Source organism: Herpailurus yagouaroundi, unplaced genomic scaffold (genome assembly GCF_014898765.1).
Source record: "Herpailurus yagouaroundi ecotype Mexico unplaced genomic scaffold, PumYag 77, whole genome shotgun sequence".
Classification (NCBI taxonomy): domain Eukaryota; kingdom Metazoa; phylum Chordata; class Mammalia; order Carnivora; family Felidae; genus Herpailurus; species Herpailurus yagouaroundi.
The window spans coordinates 56747984-56764040 of NW_024412388.1; the positions used below are offsets into that span (position 1 = coordinate 56747984).

General features: G+C 43.4%; 1 protein-coding gene across 3 annotated transcripts in view; it reads right to left on the reverse strand.

The window, feature by feature from the left end:
- The window catches only part of WLS (Wnt ligand secretion mediator), a 100351-nt gene that overhangs the window by 7959 nt on the left and 76335 nt on the right, over positions 1-16057 (reverse strand). For 2 of the 3 annotated variants that reach the window (XR_005788644.1, XM_040470594.1), the window contains exons 6-12: positions 15522-15690; positions 15228-15305; positions 14099-14196; positions 13678-13741; positions 11300-11443; positions 10030-10113; positions 3110-3263 (exon numbers count right to left, since the gene is read on the reverse strand). Coding sequence is in view for 2 of the 3 variants with exons in the window: in XM_040470594.1 (XP_040326528.1) it covers positions 3110-3263; positions 10030-10113; positions 11300-11443; positions 13678-13741; positions 14099-14196; positions 15228-15305; positions 15522-15690 (791 nt within the window). In the remaining variant the exon portion in view is untranslated. The remainder of the gene's footprint in view (positions 1-3109; positions 3264-10029; positions 10114-11299; positions 11444-13677; positions 13742-14098; positions 14197-15227; positions 15306-15521; positions 15691-16057) is intronic. The other variant, XM_040470595.1, reaches the window with a different exon arrangement.

A 16057-nucleotide genomic window follows, 5' to 3' on the forward strand; every position in this document is an offset into this window, starting at 1 on the left:
ATATTTAGCATCCCTAGAATCTGGCCACTAAATGCTAGTGGTATGTCCCAGTCGTAGTGACATCCAAAAAAAAAAAAAAAAATCAAAACAAAACCATGAATACTTCTGAACGCCAGTTGGCAAGGGATTTGGGGGATAGGACCACCTGCTGAGAACTAGCTTTTGAACTTTTTGTGAAATTACAGGTCAAGCTGCCTTCAAACAAAAAACTCTGATGGGGAACAGATCAAGTGCTATTCTCAACTGCAAGGTTTCAAGCCTCAGGGGGTGGCTGTTGTGCAGAGTAAGAAGTCCTAATAGGAGCTGCCTGACATCTGGCTTGCACATCAAGCCTCTGGCCCAATAGCATGGCGGGCAGTCATCCTTCCACTGCAGGCTGGGCCATGGCTCTGGCCTCTCAGGTACCTAAAAGTGCCGGGATGGGCAAATCTCACCAGTGTTTGGAAACCCCTTACCTATGACAGAATCACCCTCTGGGCTGCCACCTTAGGACAGGAGGTGCTTTTCTGCTCCTTCTTTGCCAACGGGAAGGAAGAGAACCACAGAATTTTATGGTTCCAAAAGACTTTAAGAGAGCACTTACAGTTGGGAGAAATGGTACACAGAGAGGTTAAGCGGTCTGCCACTCGTCACATAACAAAAAACAACCATAATAGTTTACATAGAGCAGCCTAGCACACAGTCAGAATTCAATAACTATTACCCATTAGTAGTATTATTCCAACTTCCTAGGAAGTCCAGCGACTGCTTTATGTGGTATTTCCCTGGAAGGGAGGAACTTCACCTACTGGGTTCCTGCTTAATATTCTCAAGTCACACACACGTCCATATGATTTCTGTCAAAGTCCAACAGGATGACCATGAAACGAAATTAAGATTCTCGTTCACAAGCCCAGAGTCCCTTCCTGCTGGTGTTACGGAGGCCCACTGTTTGAGAGGCCATGTGCCCCCATTTCCCACACTGAGTGTGACCAGCCAAGGAGGAGGGAGGAAGACCGGCCTGAAGGATGCTCTTGCACAGAAGCGGCAGGTATAGTACTGGAGGTGGATGGTGGTTGAGACTAGTCACTATCCCCACCCTCAGCACAGATGCCCTTCACTTCCCACATCATCTCCTCTCATGTCATCGCCCCGTCCTTTTACCCCAACTCTCAAGATCATTGGCCCATCTGTGAAATATGAAAACTAATCTAGAACTCTTATTTCTGAAGCATTAATTCAATCAACACTTTCAAACCACCTTTAAGAACCTGTCCTTGGCTCTTGAGGAGTTAATATTCCAGCAGGAAAGGGAAGGCACAGGCAAACTCATCTATTACATTTGTGCAGTGTCATATGAAATGTGTAATCATGTTCCCCCAGGCCTGTTCCTTAGAACACTAGTTCCAAACAAATACAGTGCCTGGAAAAAGGGGTCTGGTGCCAAACGGTTTAACAATTTGGAGGGGCATCTGCGTGGCTCAGTTGGTTAAACGTCCAACTCTTGATTTGGGCTCAGGTCATGATCTCATGGTTCGTGAATTCAAGCCCCGCATTGGGCTCTGTGCTGACCGTGTAAAGGCTGCTTGCGATCCTCTCTCTCCCTCTCTCTCTGCCCCTCCCCAGCTCATTCCCTCTCTCTCTTTCTCTATCAAAATAAATAAACTTTATAAAAAAGTAATCTGGGGAAACACTATTCCTCCTACCCATTTAAAATGACTTACAGTAAAAATTAATGTACTAAAGGCATTAAGATGTTTTAAATAAGAACCTCATTAATGCTGATTAAAAACCCAGTGATTCTCAAATTGACTACTAAAACCTATCAACATCCTATGGCAACAATATTCTATTGAACACGGTTTGCTGATCTGCAACTGGAGTGATGAGGAATAGGTTTCAAGAAAAAGGAACCATCTTGAATGTGCCCAAAAGATGGGTAGGGTTTTATTAGGCCCAAATGGACATAGGATATGAATCCATTCATTCAACACACACATGGTAAGAACTTCCTATGAGCCAGACCCACCTGTGGTGCCATAGCACACATGCAGACCTTCAAGCCCTGATCTCTGCTCCAAGGCAGTGAAGGGCACTAGCTCTGATTTGAGAAAGAACACCTTATATTTGAGGAATAGCAAGTAAATGGCTAAGGTAAAGCAGGTGTGAAAAAGAGAAGGAAGAATAAGGGTGCAGCCAAACAGTGTAGGACTAAGTATTCAAAACAAAAAGGAGCTCTCAGATCTGTCACTTAGCAGGGCACCTATTCCAAGTTAAGAGCATGGCCTAGGCAGTGACAGTCATTTCCCTCTGTTATGGCTGGCAGAGAAACCCCAGGCAAGCCCTTCCTTTCTCTGGGCCTCAGTTTCATCACTTACAAAATAACCGGACTGGCTAAGTTCCCTAAGGCTCCTGGTAGCACCAACTGCCCTTAAGAAGAAGGCCATGGAGACAGGTAGGTAAATAGCTATTGGTCTGGATGCAGGTCAACAAACAGCCTTGCAGAAGAATGAGCAGGAGAAAAAAATGAATCCAGCTCAATCTTCAAATCTCAGGACCTAGTTCCATTCTACATGATACCTTAAGATTTTGCCTCTCAAACTAGAAGAATAAATATGGCATAATCTCCAATAGTCAATTTTGCTCAAAAAATTAAGGAAAGCAAATTTAAGTTTTATACTAAAACTGGCACATGTTTCAGGCTAGAATGCAGTATCCCTAATACTTAAAGATTAAGAAAGTAGAAGATGGGCACTTGGGTGGCTCAATTGAGCATCCTACTTCAGCTCAGGTCATGATCTTGTGGTTCATGAGTTCAAGCCCATCATATGGGGCTCTCTGCTCTCAGCGCAGAGCCTGCTTCAGAGCCTTGGTCCCTCTCTCTCTGTCCCTCCCCTGCTTGTGCTCTCTCAAAAATAAATAAAACATTAAAAACAAAAAAAGAAGATGACTTAAAGAAATACCTGCCTTGTGCTGGCTTTTTGTCTTATAGCTCTGCAGTCCCTAGGGGCACTCACTGACATTTGGAGGGAAAGTTTGCCTGGGGAACCCAGAGCCTTTGCTATGTGAGCCTTGTAGAGACTGAAGCCTATATCCTGAATACAGCTGTTCTAAAGAGACTGAAACTCACCATTGGACTGGTCTTCCCCGTAGTTCTTATGGGATGGTGCATATAGGAACATCAGAGCAAAGACATACAGGTTCCACATTCCATAGATGCCTGTGAAAAAGGCACTGTTCACTTGGACTGTGACGCCACCCCACTTCCAGTGGCCTTCAGTCACCTATGGAAAAAGGACAGTGACATGCAATTAGAACCAAGAAGAAACATAACACCAAGACAAGAGCCAACCAACACAAAAACCAAATGTCTTCTAACCTCCAGGAAAACTAAAGGGCCATGTAAGACTCCTTTTAAAACCTAAATCATACCAGTATGGATTTAGGTTCACTGAGGGCTTACTGTGTGTCAGGTACAAAGTCAGTAGTTCTCACATTGGCTGTATATCAGAATCACCCGGAGAGTATCTCTTCCTTGAACAGCAGTACGTAGTTAGCCTTAATTTAAAGACATTGTGTTTGGGGGCGCCTGGGTGGCTCGGTCGGTTAAGCGTCTGACTTCGGCTCAGGTCATGATCTCATGGTCCGTGAGTTCGAGCCCCGTGTCGGGCTCTGTGCTGACAGCTCAGAGCCTGGAGCCTGTTTCAGATTCTGTGTCTCCCTCTCTCTCTGCTCCTCCCCTGTTCATGCTCTGTCTCTGTCTGTCTCAAAAATAAATAAACTTTAAAAAAAAATAAAAAAAAAAAGAAATTGTGTTTGAGTCTCACACTTATCCATAACTATAACTCCTCTTCTGTCCTCTTCCCAGCTAGATGTAACGCCCTGTAGGCAGAAACCATTTCTGACTTGTTTACTGCCATACCCTCGGTGCCTGATGCATCACAGTGGCTCAATGAAGACAAGCTGATTAAAGAAGCAAATGAGTGAGAGTGAGTTGCTTTCCTTAGTGGGGCAGATTAGGGAAGCAGGGAGACACAGGCTTGGGGTCAGAGACGGGGTTCAATGCAGACTTTACCACGCACTCTCTGCTTAATGTAAGTGAAGTTAAGATGAAGACTCTGAACTTCAATGACCTTAAGGGCAATATAAAAACTTGCAGGGTTACTGAGGAGAATTAAGTAACCATATTCCTAGAAATGTCCTGACACACAGTAAACACAATAAATCTTAGGTCTTACATTGTCACTCTATGTAAGTCACTCATGAAGGTAATTATGAAGCTCTCATATGCTTTATAATTCTACAAGAATGTTTTGAGGCTGGTTTTGTCTATGTTAATGACTTGATAATTGTTTTGAGGGCTGTCTGATGACATATGGGTTACACTAAGAACGGTCAACAGAACTGTTGACCCGAGTAACTAAACATTTGTGCCAGCTCTGAGATCAATGAAACGACTCTGACCACTTCTGCTTGCTACAGGAAATCTTAAATGGGAGTAAAAGAATACTGGACAAATGTTCCTGTGATAACTTAATGAGACTGCATTATGTAAACCATCTCTAGGAGACCCTTCTTGGAGCTAAAGTGTAAGATGGTAATCTATTCATTTGTATCTGATACAGATGGTATCTGTGTTCATTTGACACTGTCTTTATAGCCCGCGACCCCAGGGGCCCCAGGCATAATAAAGCTGTAAGTACAGGTGTTTCCTTTTGAAATACCTGGAGTGTCAGTTAATTAAGTTAACTGTAGACTTACCAGTTTTAGTTTGGCCTTGGTGACACATAATTTTTCATTTTTGTGATGCATAAACCACCATTGCAAACTCTTACTTATTTTCAAAAATAATTCACTTGATATGATGTGCTCAGGAATATTTTTTGGCCAAGAAGAATTTCATAACCATTATTGATTTTAGAACAATGTACAAGCATTCAAGCTACTTAGGGCTGACTTTTTAGCAATGTCTCCAAATGTCACTCTTCTTTTTTTTTTTTTTTTTCAACGTTTATTTATTTTTGGGACAGAGAGAGACAGAACATGAACGGGCGAGGGGCAGAGAGAGAGGGAGACACAGAATCGGAAACAGGCTCCAGGCTCTGAGCCATCAGCCCAGAGCCCGACGCGGGGCTCGAACTCACGGACCGCGAGATCGTGACCTGGCTGAAGTCGGACGCTGAACCGACTGCGCCACCCAGGCGCCCCCAAATGTCACTCTTCTTAAAGAAGAATATCCTAACTTTATAAAAATTACAGTACGTAGGGCATACTTAAGATGATTTTTAATGAATATAATGGAAGAGGAGAGGAAGTCTTAAGACAGTTCTGGAAATATATGTACCTGCTGTCATAACAAAGAGAACCGTTCTGTGTGATGGAGGAGGGGAGGCTGGGATGGGAACTGTCGGTAAAATGGAGTAAGACAGTTCTGATTTTCTTCCACTCTGTTAAGGCGGCGGGTCCCTCAATAAGGGAAGGGCCTTCAAGAGACTCTACTTCCAATGACATACGCTGGGAATACTCAGTACTGAATTTTGCTGAAATGGATTCTTGTCAGGACTGGCAGGACTGATCTCAAGAAAACAGTCACCTGTATTCCTGGTACACAATGATACTCGACAGACAGACGGTTGTTGAATGAATATGGACAAAAGTACTGGCATGTGCAGGAATGCAAGTGCAAATCCATGGAAATAGAAAGGGAGGATAGAAACAGTCACTCTAATATCAGATTGCAAAGTAAAGAGAAAATATTGCATTCCATAGTAAATAATGATACTTTTACTTAGAAGTAAGACGTCAATGGGTAGTGTTATTTCACTTAAATATTGCTCTCTAACACAGATATTAGCAAAACTAAGACATTTTAAAATAATAACAAAGATAATGATAGTTGACATTTATTCAAAGCTAATATGTCAGGCACTACAGTAAGAATTTTACATGGAAGAGATCAGTCTTAATAACAGCTTTATGAGGTAGGCAGGTAATATTTCCACTCAACATATGGTAAACTATGCCATAGGGAGGTACGTTATCTCGCCCAAGATTGCTCAGCCAGAAAGTCATGGCTCTGACTCCAAAAGAAGGTATTCTCAACAGTAGGAATATTATTGTAAACAGGGGTGAGTGTGTTAAGTTGGCATATGAAGCCACTATTGCGGAAGACCAAACTTCCTTTGAAAACTCACTTAATTAACCATAATGCACATTATTATACACAGGTTCATATATTCAAATCCGTATAGCAATATATACGCACTATATATCCTAGACATAGTAATGTATGGTATAATAAACTGGATATATATGCAAAATACAACTTTACAGTAGAACCACTGAAATGAGAATGCTCATACCACGAGGGGTACCTCAGGTGGCCTGAGGAGCCACAGCAGATTCGTGCCCCTGTCTCATGTCTGCTGTGAGACACATGCACCTTGTTTAGCATGGAGTTGCAGAATTACCCGTACCCATAATTTGTTATCTCTAAATGTATTATTTCCTGCTGAGGGCAAAGAGTTGAATTTGCATAAGTGAGCTGGATACACAGTGTCACTCGACTGTGTGTGCCTGCCCTTCTCCTCCCTCAATTATTCCTGCCTGAGACCTCCTGAGCTCTGAGCACATTCCCACCAATGTGAACCACAGTAAGCAGCCTCAACAGAGCAGGCAGGCCCTGTAAATCCAAAATCTTATTAACGCCAAGGCAGAGAGGTGACACTCACCCTCTTTTAACTTCTGGAGAAAAAAATCAGATAGCCCCCAGTGAAAAAAAAAGAAAAGAAAAGAAAATCATCTTCCCCCTGCATAAGTCTTGTTTCTAAAAGTCCCTGTTTTTCCTGATTTAACATTTGAACAATTTACTTTTGTGTGAAACCACCCAATTATACCCCTGGAGCCAAGTGAAGGTCAAATCCCTTTACACCCAGTAGTCTTGACAACCAACATTCCACTTAACAACAAGATTTCCAAATCCCAGACACAGGCTCTCTTACTGGAAACATTTCCTCCGTAAGTGACAGAATGAAGTGATCACACACACACACAAAAGAGCCGGGGACAGGCTCTCTGGGAGTTTGCTGCATGTGGCTTGACCTGAATGTCAGGCACCTGGGGGTCCCCTTAGTGAAGGTTGGTGACCTTCTTCCCTGCATTGCACTTCTGTTCCCTACTGTCCGCTACCTCTAAACGGAACGCCTCTTTCTTTTCCAGAGGGAAGGGGCTAAAATACCAGACTGTGATGTACCATCTCTCGGTTGCTATGACTGAGGCCATTAAAATGGCAGGCATTAAAAGACTGCCCCTCAGGACCCAGCTACAAAGCCTCAAGGTCACTGCATTCCACAGCTTCCTGTTAGCCCTTCATTCCTGGCCTCAGAGCTTCAATATCCTGGCGAGATCCCCTCGCATTATATTTCATGGGGCTTAAATGCAAGCTCTCTCAGCAAGCCCGAGAGTATAATGGGAGTTTTAATACATTCCTTTTACCTAAGGCTGGGATCTATTTCAAAAAGTTACCCAATAGGTTTTCTTTCAGGTGAGCTCATTGCTGAGACATTCCAAAATGACATTAAAAAATAAATCCTCTGATGACTATATTAGTACAGTACCTGGGACATTGAGAGTTATGCCTGAAAACGTCTTAGATATCTATAAATAAACCTTAAAAAAATAACCCAGCAGGAGGAATGTGAGGAGCTAATGGAATCCAAAAGAACTCGCTGCTACCCCCTTGGAGTAGAAATCCACTCCGGGCTGACTGTCGCGGCAGATATAAAAAGCCAGCCACAGGCTGGAGCTATGTTAGAAAATACTGGGGCAATGGAATATTAATCTTTTTCTCCAAAGAAAAGCCACAAACTCTGCTCCTTAGAAGAATTGGCCTACCTTGCTTTAAAAAGGTGCGCTGTCTAACATATACAAGGCTAAATTCGGGAAACACATAGGTACCTCAAAGATCGGCCAGTTGTCCCTTCTTGGCTTCAGGTGGAAGGGACCCTCTGCAGAGGCAGGAGGGTGAGTGGCATGGGGACTGTGGTGGTGTGCCTTCAGCTTTCTAAGGTGGCAGACACATGTTGTTAGGACCAAAAGTGCCCTTTCTTTCTGCCTCCCTGGGAACATATCTTGGGATTGCCTTTTATTCTTCAGTCCAGTTTAACTTGAGGTTCTTTTTCTCCAAGCACACCCTGCTCTCTCGGACTTCCCCAACTGGCCATATTAAGTACCACAGCGTGTTACTGCGGCACTGGAGGGCTGGACACTTCGGGCACACGAGGGAACTGGCCAAAGGATAAGTCAGGCCTCAGACACCCTTGTTTGAGTCTCAGCTGGTTGAATAAAAAACTCATTCAGAATTTGAAATATTTTTACTGCATTTGGAGTGGCGAGTGAAATTTCCAAGGCTTTATAAACAAACAGTCTGATACAAACACAGCACTGGTGTAGGTCACAGCAGATGTGGTAAGCTGAACTTATGAAGACAGATATGCATATTTGTTTTATTTTTTTTTTCCACATTCACGTCAGCCTTCAACAGCAACACTAACACTGCCCAGTGGGCAGAGCCCACATGGCTCGAGGGGCTCCTAACTTGGGTCAGAGGTGCCCTTGGGTGTCCTTCCATAAAGTTCAAGAGGTCCATGAACCGGAATGAGAACAATTATACCTTTATTTTCACCCGTTTCTAACTGAAAGTTACCATTTCTTTCATTTATGAATGTAGAAAACAAGTTCCTGTTAATATTAGCACCACTGATAATTCTGCCACCAATAGAAATCATAATTTCGTATCAATCACAATTATAGATATAGATCTGTAATATCTGTAACGTATATAATTGCAAATACCTATATATCTGATTCCCTTTGAAGTCCAAAGTTTTTATTTTACTCATTTAAAAACATTCCAAGAAGAAGCCCACAGCCTCCACCAGGTTGCCCAAGGGGGTTGGTCTATGTCACAAAAAAGCACAGGAGCCCCTCTGAGGAAATAAGCTAGCAGAACAAGACAAATCTGCATCCTAAGGCTCTATCTGCACTACTTACATTCTCAGTTTGGGCCAAATACAGAGAGGACAGAACAGTTGGCAAAAAAAGAAAAGAAAAAGTCAAAAGGACTGGGTTCTGGTCCCTAACTTACTGAATGTCCTTTGGCCCAATATTTACCCTTTTTTTTTTTTATTATTCACAAGAGCACAGCTATTCCTGCCCACGATGTGCCAGGCACTCTGCAAATTACTTTGCAAGCATTGCTGCCCGTGATCCTTACAGCCACCTTTTGCAGAACATCCGTTCTACATATAAGAATATTCAACCTTAGAACTGTGAAATAACCCATCCACAATCCTACCCGGCTGGAAAAGAGCACAAATGGGAAATGTCTCTAAGGCCATTTGATTTCCTATCTTAGCAACTGGGATAGCAAAACTTACCCTACTTCCCCACAGGATTTTTGCGAAGCTCCAGTGAATGACAGAAAGGTAGCATGTCAGATTTAAACAGTACTTTCCACTTTCCAAAACCAGTTACCAATATTTAAACATTATTACCATTATTGAGGTCATCAAGAGAGCAAAAGTTTGAGTTTTGGAAATAACCAGCAGAAAGGTAAGATTCTATCAAGGGGACTTGTGAATTATATTTCATGTTTAAGCGGCAATATAATTACTGCAAAGAATGGCTGATGGACTGTAAAAGGATCTATGTTAATGCTAGATAAGGATCAAATCAAACTGATACTTGCTTATTGCTGTTCTGCTATAGGGCTTGAAAAGTGTATTCTCAACTAAATGAAATAAGTGCCCTTCCATCTGGCTGCAGGCTTTTAATTTATTCAGCAACTTCTTCTTCCCGTGAGGCTGTACTGAAAGGGAAAATTCTGTCCACCTCTGGCCAGGTGGCATGTCCCTTAAAAAACATGGTTTGAAGAGCTGCCCGGCATTATAGCCTCCCTGCTCCTTCCTCAGCGGCTCTCTAGAATTTTCTATGCAGAGTAGACGCACCTCTCCAGCACATTCTCACCCTGACTGTTCAGGATCCACTTACCTGACTAACGATGAAGAAAATGACAGTCATAGCAGCACAGGCCAAGGTTATCAGCATGAGGAACTTGAACCTGAAAATCAGCCCCTGTTAGGAAGGAGAAAAAGAGTAGCTTAACACTCTCCCAGCTGGTACCAATCCTTTTCTCAATATATAAATCTATAAAAAACTAATTTTAAAGAAATCTATAAAACCAAATCCCTAAGAGTGACTAGTAAAATAATTTCACACAGTAACATTTCTCCTGCAGAGGTGAATGTGGCTGAAAAATTTATTGGGCCAAATATTTCTTATGTTCTTATCTCTCATGAAACAGTGATACCAGAGCCTGGGAAAATTATATTCACAGCACGTGGTGAGGCTGCTAATTTCCCTGCTAAGCTGGTTATGCTTCTCTGCAAGGGTTCAAAGTCACCAAATCCAAGTTTTCTGCGGTTGTAATAAAATTCTGCTCCAGTGAACAAAAAGAAATGTGCATATTAATCAACATGAAGTGGATTTGGTTGAATTTTCTCATGTGTCACTCCAGCTCTAGAGACAGGCAAAGCTTCAGCAAGTGCCCAGGGTTTCCTGAGAGCAGGATTTAAGGGAACCTGTGTTTCAGGGAGAGACACCTCTCATTCAGGGGTGCTTAGTTGCAGATCCACTGCATATAAAAACCCTGGGGTTCTGCAGTTTCTGTTTCTTTTCACGGAGGAATTAGGCCCATGTCTCTCCAAGGACAGCCACTTAGGCATGAGTCCAAGGGATCCTTGAAAAATTAAGAATGTGTTGCTTGTATTAGAGATTAGAGGATGTTGAGTGTTTTCCCTTGAATGAGATGCATAATATATAAACAGAAATTACCGAATTCTATCTGATCACCTGCTGGATATTTTAGGGGAAATGTAGCCTCTTGGGAGTCTAAAAATCAGATCACCTGGGCTGAAGCCCAGTCTCAAGGCTGATTCTGCCCTAGTCAAATCTCCCATCTAGTATCACCCACATTCCACCCCAAAGCTGAAGAACCTGCTCAACAAGTTCACCCCTACTGAGGACAGAAAGACATATATACCACAGAAAACTCCAAGATCCATGCAGGCCAGCTAGGTGTTTTTAGGGTTGGATTTAGCCTCTTATTTTGCCCAGAGCTCCTACATTACATGAGAACCTCTCGATGTGTATTTGAAATAAAGGCTTCTAATCTCCAGGTATAGGTGTGTGGTATGTGTTTACATATCAAGCAGGAGACACCGAGTAACCAGATCCTGCATGAGCCAAGAGATTTGCTCACCTCATAGTGCAGCCGCCGGACTTTGCTCATGGCTGGCAGGCTGGACTGCTTCCCACTGATGTTCCGAAACACCTGAAACACCATGAAGCACAGAAACAGGAAGTAGAGGCAGAGGCAGATGCCAGCCACAATGATGAAGGCCATCTGATGGTTTCCAGTAAAGGAAATGGCAGGCTAGCTGGGGACACAAGCATGTCTCAGCTCTGTTGGCAGCAACACCCTCTGTCTCCAAATAGTTGGGCAATTTTCAGGAGGATAAAATATTAAAACTGGTATTCTAATGCCAGTGATAGAGATTTTCTGACACAGAAGTACAACAGAATGGAATGAACCAAATTGCTCTCTGAGGCGAGGAAGAAGAGGAATGGAGTCTTGCTTGTGAGAAATGCAGATTCCAGGGCCCACCTTAGACCTACTAAATCAGAATCTGCCTCTTAAGATCCCCAGGAGATACGTATGTACAATAAATTTGAAAAGCACTAAAATACTGGATATCAGTTGCAAATTACTGATCAGGTAGAATGCTGCATTAAAATCACCTGAAGTGTTAAAATGCAGCCCAGGTTTCACTGAAGATATATGAAATCAGATTTTTCAAGAGCAGGGAAACCAAGAGCAGGGATCAAGTTTAAGAACCACTGGGCTAGTTAGTCCTTGGACTTTTATAAGAAGAGTGAGACACCCTGGAATCAGGAAGTGATGGAGTGGGGGATGGGAGCAGCCACAGCAGCTAGAAGGGATGCTGGGCATGGGACCTAAGTCCTTGAAGTAAAACCAGGGAGGAAATTCTGTTTGCAATCTTCTGTTACCACAAGAAAAATCTTGTCAAATGGGACAGGGGGCAGAAGGACAGATGGCCAAATTGGGAGATGAGGGTGGGGGCAGTATATACGTTGAAACTGATCAGGGCAACCCTGAGACCCATCTTTAAAGCTTAACTTGAGAGGGGCGCCTGGGTGGCGCAGTCGGTTAAGCGTCCGACTTCAGCCAGGTCACGATCTCACGGTCCGTGAGTTCGAGCCCCGCGTCGGGCTCTGGGATGATGGCTCAGAGCCTGGAGCCTGTTTCCGATTCTGTGTCTCCCTCTCTCTCTCTGCCCCTCCCCTGTTCATGCTCTGTCTCTCTCTGTCCCAAAAATAAATAAACGTTGAAAAAAAAAATTTTTTTTAAAGCTTAATTTGAGAACCACCAAGGCTTGGGGTACACTGAGCTGGCTTGGGAGGCAGGTGACTGGGAGGCTGGCTTGGGGTACACTGAGCTGGCTTGGGAGGCAGGGCAAGTCCTTTCTGCTCCAACTCTACCCCAAGTTGCATATTTTAAAAAATTTTAACAAGTGTGAACTCAGCATGTATATTTCATTAAGTAATACATTTAATGCAGTTTCTCCTTCTTCCATAAAGCCAACAGTACCCTGGAATGAGGAAACCTGACATTTTATTTGCCTCCCTGGACCTCCATCATATCTGTACAATGAAAAGGTTGAAGTAGACTTAACATTATGAGTACTTCCCGTGTTGTGCAGCTCACATTTTGGAGAGGAAGGATGAGAGTCATGGTGAGATCAACTCTCTCATCTTTAAGGTAATGATACTACTGAATCAGTTTGCTCACAAAGTTCTTGTGACACTAAGAAGCCCAGATAAACATCATGGCCGAACAAAGCATTATTTACCAGCACGTGACAAGATATTATCCATCAGGAAATAATACAACTCCAGCCTTTCTCCCCAACTCCAGAGGAGAGTCTTTTTCTCCCAAAGCTCTTGACATATTATTCAGGAAGATAAAATATTTAAATCCGGCATCCTAAAGGGGATAAGCTAAGACCATCGCTTCTGCTTCATGAAGATGACTCAGACAGAGTTTACACCAACCAACCAGAAGCGTCGGCAACTCCCCTGGAACTAATCACCTTAGCCTTATCTCCATGCGGTCTCAGAAAGGAATGGCAGCAGCACGTACGCTGGCACACCAAGGTCACTGTGAGAAGTTGCACACACAGATGACTTTGGAAACGGGCTCTCCCACAGGGGCCCAGATATTAGCCTCTGTGGCTGCAGGGAAAAGCTAGCCATGCCGGAGTCTGCAGTAAACAAGCGTATAGATCATTGAGACAGGCTGTGGTAAGACTAGCAACTCTGATCCATCTGCTGTGAGGACGCACTGCAACTTCTTCATTTTGCCTCCTCTCACAGAGCTTAAAAGCAAGCATTCATTCTTCTTCTTATTTGCCTTAATTGCACCATTATCATTGGTCTGAGGATCAAAGCTCTGGCTGAGCACACATGGAGAACATTAGCAGGACTTAGAAAAATCATCTTGAGGGACCAGGTGGCTATGACAAGAAATGAAACCCTGAACCCAGCAAGGAAGGATACAGCCAGCTCTGTTCCAACATCTGTAGTCCAGATACTGTAGAAGGGATTCGTGAGTTGTACCCCTCTACAAAGAAAAATGATATGGAAAGACACAATTAATACAGAGGCAGAGGGGAACTTTCTTTTTACACATTCTTAGTTTCTCACAGCCAGAGGAGTGGGAGCTGTATTTAGACTAAGAAAGGCTGGCAGACTTAAAGAGAAACAGAGTCTGAAGGATAGGGCCAGCACAAATATCTTCCATCTATAAAGGGCTTTGTCTTTGATTTAATCCCAATCTTTATCTGAGGATGTGACCATGTCCAGTGCTTTCACCCCATAGGCTCCCGGCCACCCTTCCCCTCTTTGAATACCTCTAAAGGAGCTGGAGTGGACATAGGGATGCACATGTTAGCCCAGGACCCCACAGGCACCTGCTCACCTCTCACACATATCAAATATGAAGAGGCAGAAAGAGCCAACAGCAATTGGTCCAACTTGCTTCCAATACCCTGCTATGTGATTCCGCTCATGCTGATCCTGAGGAAAACCAAATTGAGAAATGAGACAGGGGAAAGCAAAGCACTTCTATAGTTAAGTCAGTCATTCAAACACCTGTTGTATATCAAGCATCACGCTAGGCTCTAGGCAGAGGAGAATGAGTAAGACCAAAATCTTTGTTCCAAAGGAGCTCATTGTTATCAGCCCACCCATAGGGGCCCTCACAGTAATAGGAACAGGATGCTATGGGAACCCAAAGAAAGGTCTTGTACCCTCAGCAGTGGAAGATCTATGGTCTGTAAAAGGACTCATTCAGAGTTGAATTCCTATGTGACTAAACACTTGTGTTTGATCAGGTGGGTGGTGCCCAGAGGACAAAATAAAGACTCTAAGGCATTAAACTATGTCAAGAGATATATCAATATCTCTCATGGTTAGGATAATAGACATATATTCTCCCTGTCTTCATTAAAATCAAGAGTGGTTCCTCTTGAGAGATACAGAAAGATACCAAGAGACAGAGAATGAAGGAATATAAAGTGAGAAAACAGGGAAAGGCAGAAGACAAATTGTAGCAGCCAGGCTGGAGCCCAGGTGGGGACACTGCACACAACTCACTCTGGGCACTCCACCATGGCAGGCTGCACTGCTCTACCTGAGTCTCCTGTATCCTGTCCCTGCTGTGAGGGCTCATTCTCAGTGCATCACTGCTGGAGGGGCCCTTATGGCTACCCCAGCCGTAAGCTAACACCTCTCTCTCCTCTCACTGCTCTCCTACCAGGGCTGCAAGTCTTCAGAAGCAATGATCAAACCATTATGGGATTTAAAAACAGTCCACTACTACGAAGCTGATTGTGCCTGACAGGAGGAGCAAGTTCCAGCTGGCACATCACCTTAGCCACAACGTGATGACTGCACCATTCTTATTTTTATCCATGGTACCTTCAGTCCCGCCTGAAATATGATTTGATGTCTGTGCAAACTGAGACCAGGGAGGTAATAGGGGTTACTAGGCCACCTGGACAAGTTGCCAGTGGGAAAGAGCCAGGCCCACATTCACTGGGGGTTACCTTGGTCCTGGGGACAAGAAGAGCTGAAGCCAAAGCAGAGGAAATGGTGGTAATTGTTGACATTTGTGTGTTTACTTTCTGTAAAAAATACATCATCTCATTTAAATCTCACAAAACTCTATGCTTTAGGCCTTTAAACTCCACCTTACAGACAAGAAACCTGAAATTCTGAGTGATTAAATCACTTGCCTAAGACCACCTGGCTAGTTCGTAAGTGGTAGAGTAGGAATCTGAACCAACGGTATGACTCCAGACCCTTCCTTCTAGTCGCTTCCTTTGTCAGGAGGCTCTTACCATCATGTGCTCGCCACAGAAGATGATCCAGAAGGAGAGAAGCATCGCATAGAAGATGCCCTGTCGGATGTCACCAAACAGCAGCATCCAGGTCCAGTCAAATCCAATGGAAAACCACTCCACCGGGATGTTGATAAAAGTCATGGAAATACCAAGGGCAAAGATAACTCTGATCATGAGAGAATATCAGGAAAATCACTTTATTCATCTGGGAGGCAGATTTTCAAAAAAACAACCCAGTTTTGGGAAATGAGATGTTACATATTAGGACTGAAGCCATACGATCAGTTTCTTAGCTCTCATTTCTACAGAGATGCAAAATGTCTTATTTTGTTAGCACCACTGCAGAACGAAGGAGTGTTACATTAACATTTTCTATGTAATTGAACCTAACCTCCTTAATGCCCTGAACTTTATTTTGGTACCAAATCAGATTAAGAGCTTCCTACAACGTTTTCCCCTGCCTTTGCCTTCTTAAGCAGACCTCTTTGAACATAATTATCCCCGCTTACCTATTCAGGTAATCATTAACCTGA